General features: G+C 42.0%; 1 protein-coding gene across 4 annotated transcripts in view; it reads right to left on the bottom strand.

The window, feature by feature from the left end:
- TUBD1 (tubulin delta 1) overlaps positions 1–20393 on the bottom strand; it is a 32345-nt gene that overhangs the window by 10944 nt on the left and 1008 nt on the right. For 3 of the 4 annotated variants that reach the window (XM_073879543.1, XM_025851394.2, XM_025851393.2), the window contains exons 2-6: positions 20124–20339; positions 16867–17014; positions 15862–16078; positions 14763–14994; positions 7580–7744 (exon numbers count right to left, since the gene is read on the bottom strand). In XM_073879543.1, coding sequence (XP_073735644.1) covers positions 7580–7744; positions 14763–14994; positions 15862–16078; positions 16867–17014; positions 20124–20295 — 934 coding nt within the window. In that variant the 5' untranslated portion in view covers positions 20296–20339. The remainder of the gene's footprint in view (positions 1–7579; positions 7745–14762; positions 14995–15861; positions 16079–16866; positions 17015–20123; positions 20340–20393) is intronic. The other variant, XM_025851395.2, reaches the window with a different exon arrangement.

The raw sequence follows: 20393 nt of genomic DNA, 5'->3' as shown, positions 1-20393 counted from the left end.
AATAAGTCAAGCAGAGAAAGACAATTATCTTATGGTTTCACTCATATGTGGAACATAAGGAATAGTGTGGAGGACCGTAGGGAAAGGGAGGGAAAACTGAATGGGAAGAAATCAGAGAGGGAGACAAACCATGAGAGACTCTGGACTCTGGGGAACAAACAGTTGCTGCAGGGAGGCAGGTGAGGGAATGGGGCAAGTGGGTGAACGATGGACATTAAGGAGGGCACGTGATAGGATGAGCACTGGGTGTTAGACGCAACTGATGAGTTGTTGAACACTACATCTGTAACTAACGATGTACTATGTGTTGGCTAATTGAATTTAAGTTAAAAAAAAAGAAAATACTCTTAAAGTATACATAGGATAGGGATAAAATTCAGCACACAGCAACAGATCGATTTTCAACAAAAATAGAAACAAGAAACCAAAAATTTTGGCATGCTGAACTCAATAATAAGACAAGCCAATTTAAAAATCAGAAAGATGTTTGAACAGAAATTCCACCGAAGAAGATAAACAAATCTAGCAAGCACATGAAAAGATGCTCAACATCACAGTCATTAGGAAAATGCAAACTGAAACCACAAGGAGACCCTACTTAACACCTATTAGAATGGCTATAATCAAAACGACTAACAACGGCAGATGTTGGCAAGGATGTGGAAAAACTGAAACCCTCTTAAACTGTGGGAATGTAAAATGGTGCAGCCACTTTGGAAAAAGCATAGCAATTTTACAAAACACAGACTTATCCTTTAACCCAGCAATGCCACTTATAGGTATATAATCAAGAGACTGGGGGCGCCTGGGTGGCTCAGTCATTAAGCGTCTGCCTTCGGCTTAGGTCATGATCCCAGGGTCCTGGGATCAAGCCCCGCATCGGGCTCCCTGCTTCATGGGAGGCCTGCTTCTCCCTCTCTCTCTGCCTGCTGATCCCCCTGCTTTTTTTTTGCTCTCTCTCTGCCAAATAGATGGAATCTTGAAAAACAAACAAATACAGCTTTTACAGTAGGTCATAAATTTTTAAATATCTCTACTGAGGTGTGATTTATATACTATATGCTTCACCTATGATAAGAGTATAATTCGGTGATGTTTTTAGTAAATTTGCAGAGTTATGCAACCATTATCACAAGCCAGTTTTTTTTTTTTAAGATTGATTTTATTTATTTATTTGAGAGAGAGAGAGCACAAGCAGGAGGAATGGCAGAGAGAGAGGAAAAAGTAGGGTCCTGCTCAGCAGGAACACTTAACAGACTGAGTCCCCAGGCCCCCCTAAAAGCTGTATTTGTTAGATAATTCATCACTCTATATTACCTAGAAATAAAAGGTAATCAACATTATGTAAAAGGTTCAAAAATAAACAAATAAAAGTTTCAAAAAGAAAAAAGAAATGAAGCCTTCCAAAGTTAGGCCCTTGAAAAACTAACATATAAAAAATGAAAACGGGGGGCGCCTGGGTGGCTGAGACGGTTAAGCGTCTGCCTTCGGCTTAGGTCATGATCCCGGGGTTCTGGGATCGAGCCCCGCATCGGGCTCCCTGCTGGGCAGGGAGTCTGTTTCTCCCTTTCCCTCTGCTGTTCCCCCTGCTTGTGCTCTCTCTCTCTCTGTCAAAAATAAATAAAATCTTTAAAAAAAAAAAAATGAAAAGGGAAAAGTTAAGCAAATAAAACTTAAAATGGGAAGAGAAGTAACGAAAAAGGCATTATCAGAAATAAAAATAAGCCCCAGATGGGTTAAAACTTAAATATTAAACATAAAACTATAAAGATACTGGGGAATACTAAAGAATATTTTATATCTGAGGCAAGGCTCAGAATCTATAAAATAGGAAGATATATGGCTCACATAAAAATGGAAAACCTCCATATGGTAAAAAATACGATAAAAAAGACAAAAATGATGGAGAGAAATATTTGCAACCCATGTAACAAAAAAGGGATACAAATCTACAATGTTGTATTTCCTTCCATCTAAGACACCACTGATGATAAGAGAAAAAAATGTTGTCAAATTATGTCAATTAAATGATTCATTTAGATCATTAAATTTTATACTTATTGAAAGAGTTCTTTTAGAGTAAATTAGTTTTAGATTTTTAAAAATCATATCATTCTCGAGCATCCATAAAAAATTACATGTAACAAAATTAATTGGTTAAGGATTTCCTAAAGTGTTTTCACAGTGACTTTCTCGCTTTTTGACTCAGCGTTAATGATGCCAATGTTTTTTCACACATTATTGTCCTCTGTCTCTGCACAGCACTGGTGATGCAGCATTCTTTAAGGGAATACATGAAAGACTCAGTCACTGGCTCCTAAACTAGCTTTGCTATCACGTAGAGAACCATCTGTGTTTGACTCCCGAGTAAGGAATGTTGCTAAACTTGTCTGTTTAGCATGATGACTGCCTCTTCCCTACCCCAGCATGAAACTGAAGGTCTACTTTCTGGAGAGGGTATGATTGAGGGTCTCTGGTCTGGAGAGCACAAGGCAGACTTATGGATAAGGTAAACCAGAGAGATCTAGTAAAACCCAAAAAAATCACCCCTCCCCTCCTCTTTCCCCAGATCACTGGGGCTTTGCCTAACCCTTCACAGCAGAATATTCCACCCAGGAGACAGGCAAAGAGAATATCCAGGGTGACAAGTGTCCTCTGGTTGTTGAGGGCAAAAAGTCTCGATTGAAGCAGGACAGATAGCTTTAGGAGAGGTTTCTTTTTCTTTTCTTTTTTTTAAAGATTTTATTTATTGGACAGAGACACAGTGAGAGAGGGAACACAAGCAGGGGGAGAGGGAGAGGGAGAAGCAGGCTTCCCGTGGAGCAGGGAGCACGATGCGGGGCTCGATCCCAGGACCCTGGGATCATGACCTGAGCTGAAGGCAGACACCCAACGACTGAGCCACCCAGGCGCCCCATCTTTTTCTTTTCTTTCCTTTTCTTTTCTTTCTCTTCCTTTCTTTCCCTCCGTCCCTTCCTTTTAAAAAGAGGTATTTATTTCTTTATTTTTTTTAAAGATTTTATTTATTTATTTGAGAGAGAGAATGAGAGAGAGAGAAAGCATGAGAGGGGGGAGGGTCAGAGGGAGAAGCAGACTCCCCGCTGAGCAGGGAGCCCGATGCGGGACTCGATCCTGGGACTCCAGGATCATGACCTGAGCCGAAGGCAGTTGCTCAACCGACTGAGCCACCCAGGTGCCCCAAGAGGTATTTATTTTTAGAGAGAATGTGAGTGAGGGTGGGAGGGGCAAAGGTAAAGAATCTCAAGCAGACTCCCCGCTGTGCATGGAGCCCAATTTGGGGCTAGATCTCATGACCCTGACATCTGAGCCGAAATCAAGAGTTGGATGCTTAACCGACTGAACCACCCAGGCACCCCAAGCAGTCAACTCTTGAATTTGGGGTTTTGATATCAAGCCCCGTGTTGCGGGTATAGTTTACTTAAAATAAAATAAATAAAAATAAATAAAATTATAATTTAGCTTGGTTCAGAGAGCCAAGCCAAAAGCCATGAAAAATTATTCGTAGGCCTTACATTGTAATCAAGAAACTGCCAGGATGTGCCCTGCTGAATTAAGGGCCACTGACTCCTATGTGCCTTCTATTTCCCCCTTTCTAAGGAGGCTGTCTACAAGTTATGCTATGCCTGTCTTACCATTTTCTACTGATCAGGGGGTGGGGGGGAAGTAACTGTACTCAAAGAGCTATAGTCAAACAAACAAAAACAAAAACAAAAAACCCAAAAAACAAAGAGCTATACTCAAAAAATCTCACCTGAGGAGTGTAAATCCATACCTGGACCTGCTTTTAGATGACAAGATTCTGGAATTTAGCCTAATTGCTAAAGGGCTTTGGGAGGGGTTAAGTCCATTCTGCATTATGGGAAGACATGATTCAGTAGGAGACAGAGGGCAGAGAGTGGTAGCCAGCCTCTAAGATGAACCCCTGTGATCCTTCCCTCCTGGTTCTGAGGCCCTTGTGTGGTCCCCTGTCACATGGCATAGGGCTTAATAACCTTAATAACCAGAAAGATGATGTAGAAATGATGGTGTGTGGGTATTTCTGGCTGGCTCAGTCTGTACAGCATGTGACCCTTAATCTCGGGGTTGTGAGCCCCATATTGGGTGTAGAGATTACTTAAATAAAATTAAAACTAAAAAAAAAAAACAAACGGTGTATGAATTCCAAAGCTAGGTCATAAAAGACATTGTAAGTTCCGCCTAGCTCCCTCTGGTATCACTCATTTCTTCCATTGCTAGGACATGTGGAAACAGATACATGGCTGAAGGTGATATGAACAGGGTCAATCTTCATATGGAGCAGTCTGATAATATATGAAGATTTTTTTTTTTAAGATTTTATTTATTTGAGAGAGAGAATGAGATAGAGAGAGAGCATGAGAGGGGGGAGGGTCCGAGGGAGAAGCAGACTCCCCGCTGAGCAGGGAGCCCGATGCGGGACTCGATCCCAGGACTCCAGGATCATTACCTGAGCTGAAGGCAGTCGCTTAACCAACTGAGCCACCCAGGCGCCCTATGAAGATTTTTTTTAAAGATTTTATTTATTCATTTGAGAGAGAGAGAGAGAGAGAGAGAGAGAGTGTGAGAAAGCACAAGCAGGGGGAGTGGCAGGCAGAGGGAGAAGGAGAAGCAGGCTCCTCGCTGAGCTGCGAGCCTGACATGGGGTTTGATCCCAGGCCAGGACCTGGAGGTCATGCCCTGAGCCAAAGGCAGACACTTAACCATCTGAGCCACCCAGACACGTGCATATATATATATATATATACACACATATATATGAAGATTTTTAAAGCTATTTGTCTCAACCTGGTGACATAAATATATTTATTCATATATACTCATATATATGAAAATATTTATATGTTCAAAGCTGTATCTATTACTGTGAAAAAATGTTGACACTCAAGATTCTGCATGGGAAAATGACTAAGCAAACTGTGGTTTATTGACCTAAGAGAGCTAAGAGCAGCACGTCTTATACTATATCCTGAGGAACACTGTGTTCCTTGAGATGTTAACAGGTATTACTAGAAAAACAGGTACTGAGGCCAAAACATTTGGTAAGCATTCCTTTAAGATGTAACCTTTCTATTTATCTCCAGATCTCAGGAACTATGATCTACAATCCATAAGGTATCACTGGTACGTAAATGTAGAGGAAATCCATCCACTTTCATAGTATTGAAACCTGTCATTGTTATTTGTGATAAAATATATGCTGCTCAAATAATCACTAATAGTAGTGATTTCCAGTTAAACATGACAGACTGAACATACCAGTCTACTGTCCCTCTCTCCCAAAATCTCACTAACAAGACAATCACAGGGACATTTTTAAAAGGCATAAACAAGAAAACAGGGAAGGGAAGAGAAGATCATGGGAACACCACTTTGGAAGCTGGCAAGCCAATGAACCAGGGGTGGCTGACTTAGCAACCAGGGAAAGCTGATACTTCTGCCCCCAGCAGAGGTCCTGGAAACAGACCAGGACTTCTGAAAGAGGGGAAAACGAGAGCATTAGTTAAAAACCTGAGCGCGGCGTGGGGAGAGCCTGAGATGTTCTCACTCCCGGCAGCAGAGGGTGTGCCCCGCTTTGCCCTAGAAGCTGTCTGCTCAGGAAAGGCTAACCCAGGGAGGCTCGGGCCGCCACGCTGGGCCCTGCGTTCCAGGCTCGAAAGATACAGCAGTAAACAAAACAGAGAGAAATCTCTGCCCTTCTAAAGCTTACATTCTCCTGAAATAATGGAGGATCCACACTAAGGAATTCCAGAATGTTAGAGACAAAGAGGAAATCCTAAAAGATTCAAGAGAGAACAAAACAGGATTAAGAATCAGATTGACGTGGGACTTCACAGCACCACTGGAAGCTGGAAGGTAACAGAACAATGCCTTCAAAATTCTGAGCAAAAATGACTCCCCACCCTCAGATCCTATACCTGAGCAAACTATCAATCAAATGTAAGGGCAGAATAATGACATTTATATAGCTTTAAATTTTTTTTTTTTTTACCTTCCCTTTACTTTTTTTTCAAAAGCCCCTGGAAGGGGCGGTCTATAAATATGAGGAAAAAAACAAAAAAAAAAAAAAAAAAAAAAGGAAGATGTGAAATCTAGGAAATCAGATAGAACACAGAATGAGGCAGAGATGTCGGTGCTGGCTGCTCGTCAAGCCGAGAGCAACCAGGGCAGCAACAAGAGAATGAGGTCTCCAAAAGGGACATTTCCAAGCAGACAGTGAAAGTAAGAGAAACCCATCAGGTATGATGGGTTTGAACATGTGGAGAAGGGATCCATTTTTATGGAAAAATTTAGGGATAGATGAGTGATAGGCACACAGAATACTGACCAAGTAAGTATAATTTTTGTAAAGTAGTCTCTACACCCAGTGTGGGGTTCGAACATGAGTTGCATGCTCTACCGACTGAGCCAGACAAGTAAGTGTCTTACACCCCAAATAAGTGTAATTATCCACCAGAGGAAGAAAAAATTAACTGTACACGAAATAAGATTTAATCTATGTATACAGTATGTGGCTCAACTGTAAATAATATCTACCTATCAAAAGTAATATAAACACTGAAAACTAATTCAAAAGTATGTTATAACCATAAAATATAAAATAAGTAACAGTATAAGCAAGATACTTAGAATTATGGAGGGGAATTCCAGAAAAAAACAGCTAAAAACATGGGGGCGACTGGGTGGCTCAGGCGTTAAGCGTCTGCTTTCGGCTCAGGTCATGGTCCCAGGGTCCTGGGATTGAGCCCCGCGTCGGGCTCCCTGCTCAGCGGGAAGCCTGCTTCTCCCTCTCCCACTCCCCCTGCTTGTGTTCCCTCTCTCGCTGTCAAATAAATAAAATCTTTAAAAAAAAAAACAAAACAGCTAAAAACATTGAAAGTGTTTCATCGGGGCAGGGGGAGGTGCAGGACAGGGAACTGCTCTTTTCCTTGTTATAAATTCCTAGTGGACAATTACTTGGCTTAAAAAAAAAAAAAAAACCTGAGATATAACTTACATACAATGCAATGTATGGATAGAAGTATACACTTAGATGAATTTTGACTATTTGCTTTTTTTTTTTTCTTAGGATTCATTAACATTTAATGGACAGGCAGAACATGCTCTACAGAACCTGGATAAACTGAAGAAGGCTTAATATCAGCAGGTTTGACTATTTGATTTTTTTAAAAACTATGTGCATATATCACTCTGATAAAAATAAAATGAAATAGCAGCAGCTGGTGTGCGACTCTTGATCTCGGGTTAGTGACTTTGAGTCCCACGCTGGGTGTAGAGATTACTAAAAATAAATAAATAAATAAATAACCTTAAAAAAAAAAATAAATGTCACGCTCCTCTGAAATTTTTTTTCATTTTTGGGAAATGAAACTGTGAAGTGATTAAGGAACCCTCCTGGGATGTCCTGGTGAGTTTCTCTAGGAGCCTCCCTGACCAGAAGAAGGTACCATTATTTCAACTGGCCAAGCAAGTTTAAATTGAGAATTCTAGTACAGGCACTTTTCCCAGCTTGTGGCCTAAATATTTTTAAAATACCCTTTACCTTCTTCCATTTTTGAATTAGAAATGAGCATCTGTCTCAGATGTTTGAGGAGGCCAGCCCAAGTAAATGTGCTGTATGCCAGTGAGTTCTCAGACATTTGAGGAATGTTACGAATACCCAGCATCTTGAATTCAGGATGGGGAACTAAATTCTCCATTAAGTCTCCTGTAAAGAAAAAAAAAAATCTGAACTAAACTTTTAAATTCCATTACGTTTCCATTGGCCCATACACAACTGTGGTTTGATGGTTTTAGGGGCCAAACATGTTTTCTCCTCCAAGGCCAGAATTGCTTAAATTTAAAAACATAAATAGAAAAATAGAATTTCAGAGACAATGTCTATTTCAGATCACATATTTTGGCACCTATTTTAGCACGAGTGAGAAAAGACACTTTGCCAAAAAGGAAACAAGAATTTAGAAGCTAAGAAACTGGAAACATGAATGAAATATTTAGCTATACCCCAGGAAAATAAAGTAAGCATGAGAGCAGCTATGCTTTTATCATCATTTTATATTCACTAAACATTCCTTTAAAAATTTTCGTGATCTGTTATTTATTTTACCTAGTTAAATGGTAATCAGAACCTTTTAAATCAAACTCTACTAGGAAAAAAAGACAAGATCAGTGATTCCTGAAGACAGGAATATGCCTATCTTTAGAAACTTGTATTTGTAATGAAACAGGATTATGGAGAAAGGCTAATTTGTTTTGCATTCAGAGCTGTTTTGTATATTTATAGAAAAAACTAGAGGAGAGAGAAAAATATATTACTATAACAGCATGAAATGTAAATTTTATAACAGTACAAACCCATATCGTATGTCCTGAGGAAAAGAACAGATTTTGACACAAACGTCTACGAAGTGCTGCACAAATTGATCTTATGGCTAATGGAGTTTCCTCTAAACATAAAAACCCTTTTCTGCAAAATACCTAGAGCTGAATTCTATTGCACAGCATAAATAAACAAATAACAGTCAATAGACATAGCCTGAGCACTAATACAGGAATTATTGTCACAGTCTACTTTTCCCTCCAGCCTTCTTGTTCATCCACTCTCATTTTAACCATTCTGGGACCTGTTGAAACCCTATTTTGGACTGAAGGTTTGTTCCCCCCTCAAATTTGTACACTGAAATCCTAACCCCCGAGGTGATGGTATGGTAAGGGTGGAGCCCTCCTGAATGGGATTAGTGTCCTTATAAAAGGGGCCCTACCAAGCTCTCTAGCCCTTCCTGCTGTGTGAGGACATGGTGAGAAGGCAGCCATCTGAGAACCAGGAAGCAGGCCCTGACCAGACACTACTACTGGTGCCTCGCTCTTGGACTTCCCAGCCTCCAGAACCACGAGAAATAAATTTCTGTTGTTTACAAGTCACCTAGTATACAGCACTTTTGTTATAGCAGCCTAAATGGACTAAGACTAACTAACCCATGGACTTCCTGACTTCTCAGTCCATTAGTCTTCCCCTTGCTTCACTTCTCTCCAAACCAGCTACTTGCCCTTTTCTCTTCATCAGATCTTTCTAGTAAAAACCCAGTCTTAGACTATCCTCCTCACGTTCTCTGTGCCTGTCAGAGCACAGCTGTAGCAAGTCGCCCCATCTCACAGATGGGACCCCACAGAATTTAGATGCCAAACTGCTGCCCACTAATGCTGATGCTTTGTCGTAAAGATGCCATCTCCTCAAACACTTGAGTGGAACCATGTGGATATCTGAGGTCATCTAGTGCAGAGACTCTGGAACATGGCAGTCATACCTGAGAAACGGCATGGAGGCCAATGTGGCTGGAAGAGAGTGAGTAGCAGGATATAAGGTCAACAAAGCAGTGGGACACCAGACAGAGCAAAGCCTTACATGTGACTCCAAGGACTTTGGCTTTAACTCTGGGTGAGATGGGAAACCTCTTGAAGGTTCTCAGTAGGAGAGTAACAGGATCTAACAGGATTTAACCTTTTAGACGAGTAAAGTCAGAGTTCAGTCTGGCTGCTATACTTAAGGAAAGGCTGTGGGTTGGCAAAGGTTGAAGTGGGAAGACCAGGTTAGCTGCCCTCCAGCCAACTCCTCACATGACATTTCTATTACGATATGGCAAAAGCACCTCACACTCAACACATCTAAGATCCACCTCTTTCCTTGCCCTGTACTGTGACCCACAAACCACATCCTTTTTCAGCGTTCCCAGCGCTAGTGAACAGCACTACAATTTATACTGTTATGCAAACCAGGGCCTCATGAATTCTGCTCAATACCTCCCTTTCTGTCATTTTCCAGATCCAATCCATCACCTAGTCCTGTGCACTTTACCCCACCCCCAATTGCTTTCAAATCCATCCTCATTAGCTCCATTTGTTTAGTCCCCTTTAGCAAGGACCTATTATATGAGAGGCACTGTTCTGAGGACAGGGGACATGGTGGTGAGCAAGGCCTTGCCTTCACAGAGCCTCTATTCGGGTGGTTAGAAACAAAGAATAAAAATGGTAATAAGTGAACAAAAACAATGTCAGAGAGTGATAAGTGCTGGGAAGAGAACAAATGGGATGATATTATAGACACTCACTCCTCAAATAGGATCATCATGGAAGGCCATTTTAAGGAGGTAACAGCGACCTGAGACTGGGAAGATGAATGGGAAATGGCCAGGAGAATATTCCTGATAGAGGGAATAGGAAGTTGATGAGGACAGCAAGAACAGACCTCCTGGTGAGAATGAGCTGGGCTGTATGATGAGTACAGAGGCCCCCGAGGCTGTGCCCCTGAACGGGAAGAATGGCAGCAAAGAAGGGAACCTGGAAGACAGAAGCTGGATCACATACAATTGAGGCAACGGTAGACTTCACTGTAAGAAAGCTGGACCTAAGATTTTAGAATCTTTTTTTTTTTTCCCTGTAGGCTCCATGGAGCCCTGGACCTAAGATTTTAAAACTGAGCAACTGAGGGAGTGAGAAAGAAACAAGCTTCTGGGAGAAAGCTGTTTCTGACACATTATGTTTGGGATGTCGGTGAAATGTGTACATACAGATGTCATACATGAAGGCTTCTGGACATAGAAATCTGGAGCTAAGGGAATTGGTCAGAGTTGGAGATAAACCAGCAGGCTGGAGAATACAGATGGTGTTTAGAGCCATGAAAGTGGGCCAGTTATCAGGGAGAGGGTCCAAGACCAGCATTTAGAGCTTGGGAGAGGAGCCAAAAGAGGAGAAAAGAAGGAAATAAAAGGAGTAGTCACTGAGATAGAAGGAAAATCAGGAGAGGGCTGTCACAAAAGACAAAGAGAAGATTTGGAAGACCAAAGGTCAGCCATGCCAAATTCTACTGACAGGTTGATGGAAACGAGCAAATTGTCCACTGAATTTGGCAATGTGGACATACTTGTGACTTGTAAAAAGCAATTTCAGAAAAGTGGGGGGTGGATAAACTAGAGCAGAGTGGGCTGAAGAGTAAAGAGATGAAGAGGAGTGGAGGACAACAAGGGCAGACACCCTTGCGTTGTTCTAAAGAGTAACAGAGAAATAGGTTCAGTCACTAGAGGTGAGGTCAAAGGAGGGTATTTTCAGTGTGAGAGATGCAGAGAGTTGTTAATGGCAGTAATCCAGGAAAGAGGCATGGAGGACAAGAGATGAGTGAGGAATTAAGTCCCTGAGAAAGGAGAGGAATTGGGACCCAGAAGCCAAGTGAGAGATCGGCCTTTGATAGGAGCAGGACACTTCTCCCACTGTAATACCAGGTGAAGTGCAAAGGTGAGTCCAGACAGTACAGTAAGGTTTGCAAACGTGGTGGGGGAGTCAAGAGAGCTCCTGTGTGACTAAGTGCCTTTATTTTCTCAGTGAGGTCCAGTGAGGTCCAGTGAGGAATCACTAGACAAGCCTGCAGACTCAACCTCCAATCAGCTATCCATAGGCAGTCCAGTGGATTTTTCAAAAGTAAAAGTGATTATGTCACTAACCTGCTTAAAATTGTTCAGCAGTTTTCCCTGTTTCTTTGGGTGATGAGGAAGGCCTCTAAACAACTTACAAGGACCTGCAAGTCCTGCCCCTGCTCACCACGTTAACCTCAGGTTTCAGGCTGCCCCCACCCCATTCTCTGCACTCCAGTGCCACTGGATTTCTCTCTTTTGATGTGCCACGCTTCCCTCTGCTGCAAGGCCTTTGCTCGTGCTATTCCCTCTGCACGTGCTACTATCTCCTCCCTCCGTTGGCTAAGTCATGTCCAAGTCCTTATCCAGCTCTCGGCTCAAGTGTTATTTCCTCAGGGCAGCCTTCTCTGCCCCTGCAGCCTAAGTCTGATTCCTTCGTGATACATTCTCCTGAAACTGTACTTCGTTCCTTCAGAGCACTTCAGTTTTGTTTTTGTTTTTAAGATTTTATTTATTTATTTGACAGAGAGAGACACAGTGAGAGAGGGAACACAAGCAGGGGGAGTGGGAGAGGGAGAAGCAGGCTTCCCGCGGAGCAGGGAGCCCGATGTGGGGCTCGATCCCAGGACCCTGGGATCATGACCTGAGCCAAAGGCAGACGCTCAATGACTGAGCCACCCAGGCGCCCCACTCAGTTTTTAATTATATGTTCTTGGTGTAATTTATTTGTTTAATGTCTCTCCTTCCCATTTCACAGTGAACACAATGTCTGCATTGGCTCCCACTGGATCCCTGACATTTAGCATAGTGACTGGCACATAGCAGGAAGTCAATAAATATTGGTTGAGTGAACAGATGTGCAACATGGTAAGTACTATGGCATGCAGAGAAATTAACAAGATACAGGTCTCCAAGGAAGCTGCAAATGAGTGGGACTACGTAATATGCACATGACAGAATCCCTTTCTAAGGAAATGCATGGTATTAGTGACAGTGGTAACATCTGGGAAAGGGTGAGAAGGACACTAACTTTTGATTGCATACTCTTTTGCACTGTTTTTTTTTGTTTTTTTTTTTACAGTTTTATTTATTTGACAGAGAGACACAGCGAGAGAGGGAACACAAGCAGGGGGAGTGGGCAGAGGGAGAAGCAGGCTTCCTGCTGAGCAGGGAGCCTGATGCGGGGCTCGATCCCAGAACCCTGGGATCATGACCTGAGCCAAAGGCAGATACTCAACGACTGAGCCACCCAGGTGCCCCCCTTTCGCACTCTTTGAATAGGGGTGTGTGTGTGTGCTACTTTTATTTTTTTAATTTTAATTTTTAAATTTTTTTTAGAAGATTTTATACATTCATTTGAGAGGGACAGCATGAACGAGAGAGCACAAGTAGGGAGATCATGAGCAGGGAGAGCAGCAGAGGGAGAGGGAGAAGCAGACTCCCTGCTGATCAGGGAGCCCGATGCAGGACTCGATCCCAGGACACTGAGATCATGACCCAAGCTGAAGGCAGATGCTCAACTGACTGAGCCACCCAAGCACCCATGTTACTTTTAAAGTTGTTTTTTTTTTTTTTAAGATTTAATTTATTTGTCAGAGGAAAGGGCGCACAAGCAGGGGGAGCATCAGGCAGAGGGAGAAGCAGGCTCCCTGCTGAGCAAGGAGCCTGATGTGGGACTCGATCCTAGCACCCTGGGATCATGACTTGAGCCAAAGGCATACACTTAACTGACTGAGCCACCCAGATGTCCCTACCTGTTACTGTTAAAGGTAAGCAAACACACTTAAAGAAATAATAAAAGTAAAAAATATTAGGTAACATAAAAGAGATAGAGAATGCCTTAAAGTTTAGAGAAAAGAAGGCTATTTTATTTATTTTTTAAACTTTTTATTTATTTATTCATGAGAGACAAAGAGAGAGAGAGAGGCAGAGGGAGAAGCAGGCTCCCAAGGAGCAGGGAGCCTGATGCGGGACTCGATCCCAGGACCCCGGGATCATGACCTGAGCCGAAGGCAGACGCTTAACCATCTGAGCCACCCAGGCGCCCGAGGACTATTTTAGATAAAGGCCTCAGTAGGAAAGCTTTATAGAAAAATTATCACTTGAATTGGACACTGAAGGATGAGTTAAGGTTTCAATAGAGGTGAAGAAGGGAAGGAGGAAGCAGTTACTAAGGAGAAGGAACACTGAGCAAAGGGATCAGGGCTGGAAAGTACCAGACTGAAGGAAGACAGTGGAGACAGGATGAAAAGTAGGTGGGGATCCATGAAGAGGAGGCGGGAGGTAATGAAGCTAGAAAGTTAGGGTTCAGGGCATAATGTGGAGGCCAGGATAAGGAATTCTGACAAATGTGGCCAGAGGATGAAAAGGAGAGTACAAGAATTAGACCTGTGCATTAGGAAGGCTCTTTTGCAGTCAGTGTGCAAGATGGACTGCAGGGGTAAGAGACAGGCAACAGGAAGGAAGGCAGGGTTAGGACCACCTTAAGACAGGAATGTCAACTTGATGTAAGCTCTGTTTTTATGAGAGAGAGAGAGAGAGAGAGAGAAAATAGAAAGAGGCTAGTTTACTTTGTATTTAGGGAAAGTATGCAGTATTAGTTGAGAGATACTGACACCCTGAACCAATGTCAGACAGAGAAGGAGGGGGAAGAATGCAGGCAGATGGCAGAGATGGCACCAATAGGTCTGAACACACTGATGAGATACGAGGACCGTGGGAGAAATCCAGGTGTTAGAAATTAAGGAAGAGGGAGCTGGAGAGAGAGGGAAGGAAAAAAAGATGGATCCATTCAGAACAATCTAAATTTAAAGAAGCAGAAGGCAATTAAGAGAATTGGGATGGGCAACTATTTGGGAAGGAGGTTAGGACTGAGGAGGGTATAGATTATGGAGTTATTTGCATCTAGATGGTTTGAATTGATAAGGCACCACGTGACAAGCTGAAAAAAGAATGATGGATTTCTTTATGGGGTGATGAGAATGATGGTTGTACAACTCTGTGAATATGCTAAAAATGGAATCGTATACTTTAAATGAGTGAATTGTATGGTATGTGAATTACATGTCAAAGTTGCTGTTAAAAAAAGAAGAAGAAGAGAAAGGATCCTGATGAATGGAGTCAGTGGGTATCACCACTCTTCAGAAATTTAGTAACTTCTCAAAACTTCAATAAGACAGTTGGAGAGTGAGGTAGCTCTTTAGGAGGTTTTTGAGAGGAGGGAAAACTGCGTGTATCCTCAGAGAGGAAGAGCCAGTGGGGAGTAACTTTGAGGCTTTCAGAACATAAGACTTTCCTACAAATTACATACAAGAGGACAAATACCTAATGGATTTCTTCTGTAGTGACATGAGCCTTCCACAGAATACGTAGGCTGGAACACGCTTCCCAACTGATGTGCAAGGACTTGGTTTATATCACTAAAGGAGATCTGCTTGATGTTCATCAGTTTCGCACAGATCTTATGAAGAGCATCATTTTCATGAACAAGGAGGGCATCTGAAGATCGGTACAAGTGAGAAAGAGTCAAAATGGAGTTGTAGTTCTGGACAATAACCTGGAGAGAAAAAGGTCAGAAAAAAAGAAAGGCAAGGAAAAAGAGCGGTTAAGGGGGTAGATTTGAAGGGCGTCCTGCCTGGGTTCAAATCCCAGCTCTGCACTTTCTAGTTCTATGATCTTGGACAAGTTATGTAATCTTTCCAAGCCTCAGTTTTCTCACTTGTATAGCAGGGACAGTAATTATACCAGCTCCTAGAGCTGTAAGGATTAATGACAGAATGCAAGTAAAGCACTTAGAACAGTGTCCTGCTGTTTGTAAGGGCTCAAAAAACTGATTACTACTATCACACTTTCTTCCTACAGCATTTGCTACAGTGACTTAACTCATCTCCATTTTATTATTTCTCTTACAAGGCTGATCAACAGGAAATTGACCTATATAGACATTTCCTCTCAATGGAAAGAAAGGAAAATTCTTTGAAGGTTGGCAATGGCATGATGAACCCCAACAGGAGGTCAAGGTCCCTCCTTTACACTGTAGTCACAGGGACTAACCCAGGAATGGGTTCCTGAGAGAAGATGCACAATTGTCTCCTTTGGAATTTTTTACAAGGACACCTCATTCGTTTAGAAAAGTTTAAGCAAAGTTAAATGAATTGTTCACAGAAGTACTATATTATATAATGAATGACTCCTGATGTAGTAACTTGACATTTCCAAAGAAAGGGTGAGATCAATCTTTTACCCATATTTATTTCACTTCAAAGAATACAAAATACAAATTTTTTTTTTTTAAGCTTTAAGTAATCTCTACACCCCATGTGGGGCTTGAACTTACAACCCTGAGATCAAGAGTCACATCTTTTCCAACCGAGCCAGCCAGGAGCCCCCAAAATATAAAAATTTTCAATTAATATGTTCATACCTCACCAGTTCCATAAGGCCATATAATCTGATTCATTTTCAAAGAGTTTGAGTACTGATCTTGTAAATTCTGTGTAACAAAGGCTCCTAGCCCTGATCCTGTGCCCCCAGCCATACTCATTATGATGAAAAAACCACTCAAAGAGTCACATTTCTCCACTTCCTTCTGGATTAGGTTCATTATAGATTCTTCATGCCTGGGTCCATGAACAGAGTAACTATGCAACACAAAAGAAACAAATACAAACACCTTTCAATATACTCAGAAAGAGGCAAGAGAGGAAGATATAGGATAGAGGTTTTTTAAAACCCAGGGATGTGAACTAGCTCTCATGAAAGGTACAAGTGCCCTGATAAAATTTAAAACATACATGTTAAATATATTGAACAGGTGAATAGGACTGTGGGGAGAGTGAATTTACTGGGTACAAAAAAATTCTCTTTTATAGGCCATTCCTGTAGCTGAAGACTTCAGTTACCAGGTAGTTCTGCAAGCTTATGGTACAAAATAATATTCAATATTCATAATAATACTTCTAAAGCAGTAGTTCTCAAACTTTGCTGCTAATTAGAATTACCGAGGCGAGTTTTAAAAAAATCCCAATACCTGGGCTTCTTCCTAAACCAATTAAATCAGAACTTCTGAAGTAAGACCCAGGCATGAGAATTTTCCAAAGAACCCCAGGACATACTACTGCCTTGTTGTGTTCCCTATTAGCTGGAATACCTGCCAGACAAAGATATTGTTTTGATAATAAGTTAGTTGGTGGAACGACAGTGATGAAGTGGAAAACCCTGCAGCAAGAGATCCTTGGTTTTATCATTACCTGGACCTGAAGCAGAGACATATATGAGATAGAATGAAGAGTTTCTACCGGGTGAAGTCACTCTCTAAATTTTAAAATAGCAATTTCAGGATTATGTGCTTGGTATATCAACGATGCGGCTGTAACTATGCTGTCCAGGCAGCTGTGTCTAAACCAAAATCATGAGGAATTACTCTTACCCATATGCCCAGTTGTTTCCAGAACCTTGTTTTTGACAGAAGCACGAATGCTGGCCATATTTCCATCGGCCAGACTGGGCAGCCTTTGATAGTGTTTGATTGGTAACTTTAGGTTCCATATCAACAAGGACAGCCCGGGCAACTGGAACTAGAGAGAGGAAAAAGACCAAAAGAAAAATATTTCATATGTCTTATTTGGGTTATTTCAGAGCACAAATTTCTAGGTCCAAAAAAAAAAAAAATCCAAAGGTTAAGGATAGAAAGATCTGTCATACTGCTTAGAAATTAAGGTGGGCAGCAGCAGGTATATGCAGATGGTTCATAATGCCTAGCATTCTACTAAGTAGAATGAATCAGTGTGGGCTAAAATGATCCCTGGGTCAGGTCTACAAACATCTACTGAGAGCTTACAATGTGCCAAGCACTGTGCTGGGAACAGAGATGAAGACAACATCAATCTAGCCCTAGAAGCACTAGTGGAAGAGATAAAACTTAATCGCAGTATGATGTGGTACGACCCAAAGCAGGCCAGGCTCAAACCTTGGAAATCCTGGTATGGAGTGCTAAAAAGCTTAAAAATTTATCTATGAGATAATGTGAAACTACTGAAAATGTTCAAGCAAGTGAGGAATTGTCATGACTTTTTAACTAATTAATTTTTAAAGATTTTAATTTGTCAGAGAGAGAGCAAGCGAGCGAGAGTGCAAGCAGGGGGAGCAGCAGGCAGAGGGAGAAGCAGGCTCCCTGCTGAGCACAGAGCCTGATGCGGGATTTGATCCCAGGACCTGGCATCATGACCTGAGCCGAAAGCAGATGCTTAATGACTGGGTCACCCAGGCATCCCTTCAATTTATTTTTTAAGTAATCTCTACACCCAATGTGGGGCTTGAACTCACAACCCTGAGATCAAGAGTCACATGTTCTGCCGACTGAGCTAGCCAGGGGCCCCATCAGATGACTTTTTAAATACAGCAGTGTGGAAAATAGATATGATAGACACAAGAATCAAGGCAGGGAAACTAGAAGGAATGTCTTGAAACAATCCAGGTGACAGAGGACAAGAGCCAGAACTAAGCCAATGGCAGTGAAGATGGAAAGGGGAGAAGAGATATGTAGGAGGTAAATTAAGCAGCAGATGATTGTTTGATGGTATGTGGGCAGTAAGAGCCCAAGTTCTAAAGGAAATTTAATGAATGCCCTAGGATATGGAGATGTTGAGTTTGAGGTACACATGGAGATGCAGGTGGAGACGTCCACTAATCAGTCTGCAGCTTTGAAGAGAGGCTAGGCTGCAGATTTGAGAATCACTAGTGTCAAAGAAGTTGCAAATTACAAGAGTAACTGAAATTGCCTAGAGAGAACTATACCAGGGAGGACAGAGGAGAGAGAGTCTGAGATGCAACCACTGGAAAAGAAAAATTCAGAGACTAAGGAGGAGTTTTATTTTTTATTATTTTTTTAATTTTTTATTGTTATGTTAATCACCATACATTACATCATTAGTTTTTGATGTAGTGTTCCATGATTCACTGTTTGTGCATAATAAGGAGGAGTTTTAAAGAGGGAGTTTGAGGGTGCCTGGGTGGCTCAGTTGGTTGAGCGACTGCCTTCGGCTCAGGTCATGGTCCCACGGTCCTGGGATCGAGTCCCACATGGCTTCCCCTGCTCTGTGGGGAGCGTGCTTCTCCCTCTCCCTCTGCTGCTCCCCCTGCTTGTGCATTCTCTCTCTCTGTCAAATAATTAAAATCTTTAAAAATAAATAAATAAATAAAGAGGGAGTTTTATAGTTAATGTTATAAAATCCAAGACAGAAGTGAACTGAGAAAAGAGAAACAGTCACTGGATCTAGGAGATTACTAGGAACTTTTTTTTTTTAAGAGAGGGAGGTGGGGAAAGGCAGAGGGAGAGGGAGACAGAGAATCTTAAGCAGGCTCCACACCCAGCATGGAGCCTGATGTGGGGCTCGATCTTACAACCCTGAGATCATAGCCTGAGCTGAAATCAAGAGTTGGACGCTTGGGGTGCCTGGGTGGGAAGCCTGCTTCTCCCTCTTCCACTCCTCCTGCTTGTGTTCCCTTTCTCGCTGTGTCTCGCTCTGTCAAATAAATAAATAAAATCTTAAAAAAAAAAAAAAGAGTTGGACATTTAACTGACTGAGCCACCCAGGTTCTCCACTAGGAACTTTTTTTTTTAATTAACATATAATGTACTATTGGTTTCAGAGGTACAGGTCTGTGATTCATCAGTCTTATATAATACCCCGTGCTCATTACATCACATGCCCTTTTTAAAAAATTTTTTATTGTTATGTTAATCACCATACATTACATCATTAGTTTTTGATGTAGTGTTCCATGATTCATTGTTTGTGCATAACACCCAGTGCTCCACGCAGAACCTGCCCTTTAATACCCATCACCAGGCTAACCCATCCCCCCATTACATCACATGCCCTCCTTAATGTCCATCACCCAGTTACCCCATCCCTCCACTCCCCTAGGAACTTTTCTTTGAGCACTTCAGTGGTGGTGTAGGGCTTAAAGCAGGACTGTAGTTGGTTTGAGAATCTTAGATGAGCAGGTAGAGAGATAAGAAGGAAAAGAAAAGCTTGGGGTGCCTGGCTGGCTCAGTCGGTAGAGTATGTGACTCTTGATCTTGGGGTTGTGAGTTCAAGCCCCATACTGGGGGTAGAGTTTACTTAAAAAAAATTGCAACGCTTAGTCCAAATCTCTGTACTCTATACCACCGCACAGTGCCTACACACAAAATGGAATAAAATTTTTTTCTTAAAGATTTTATTTATTTGACAGAGAGAGAGAACACAAGCAGGGGGAGCAGGAGGCAGAGGGAGAGGGAGAAGCAGGCTCCCTGCTGACCTGGGAGCTGGATGCCAGGCTTGATCCCAGCAGCCTGGGATTATGACCTGAGCCGAAGGCAGATGCTTAACCGACTGAGCCACCCAGGCGCCCCAGGGAATAAGTCTTTAAAAAACAAAAGAAAAGAAAAGAAAAAAAAGCTGTAGTCGTTAGGTTGTTTGATTGGTTGGTTTTAGATGGGTGAGATCTGAGCAAGCTCCTGCGCTGACAGGAAGTTGCCATTGGAGAGGCAAAGGTTGTTAACACAGAAACAAAGGGCTGAGAGCAAAGTCATTCCCTAGAAAGATGGGAAGAGATGGTGTTCAGACACCATGTGGATTGAGGACCTGGCCTTGAAGAGGTGTCAGATAAAGGAGAGGAATATAGATGGATCACACATACCTCCATTTTCCTCCTCACTGAAGAATCTTTCTTTGCAAGATGCTTGATATGCCTCATTCTCTCTTTTAGAGCAGAGTCCCTGGGGACAGTGTGAGTCAGTATATAGAGCATCAAATACTTCAAAACCAATCTGATTACCACACTGACCAAGTTGCACTGTTACTATTGACATGCTGAGATGCAAACTAGGCCTATTCCCTCAAAAAAGCAAGCAACCTGTAATAGAAAAATATAGGCTTTGAGAACCACTACAGTACTAATAAACAAGGA

This window comes from Callorhinus ursinus, unplaced genomic scaffold (genome assembly GCF_003265705.2).
Source record: "Callorhinus ursinus isolate GAN/ISIS: 27379988/994484 unplaced genomic scaffold, GSC_fseal_2.0 scaffold34, whole genome shotgun sequence".
NCBI classification, from domain to species: Eukaryota; Metazoa; Chordata; class Mammalia; order Carnivora; family Otariidae; genus Callorhinus; species Callorhinus ursinus.
Note: the sequence above shows the minus strand (reverse complement) of the source record. Positions and strands in the feature narration are given on the sequence as shown.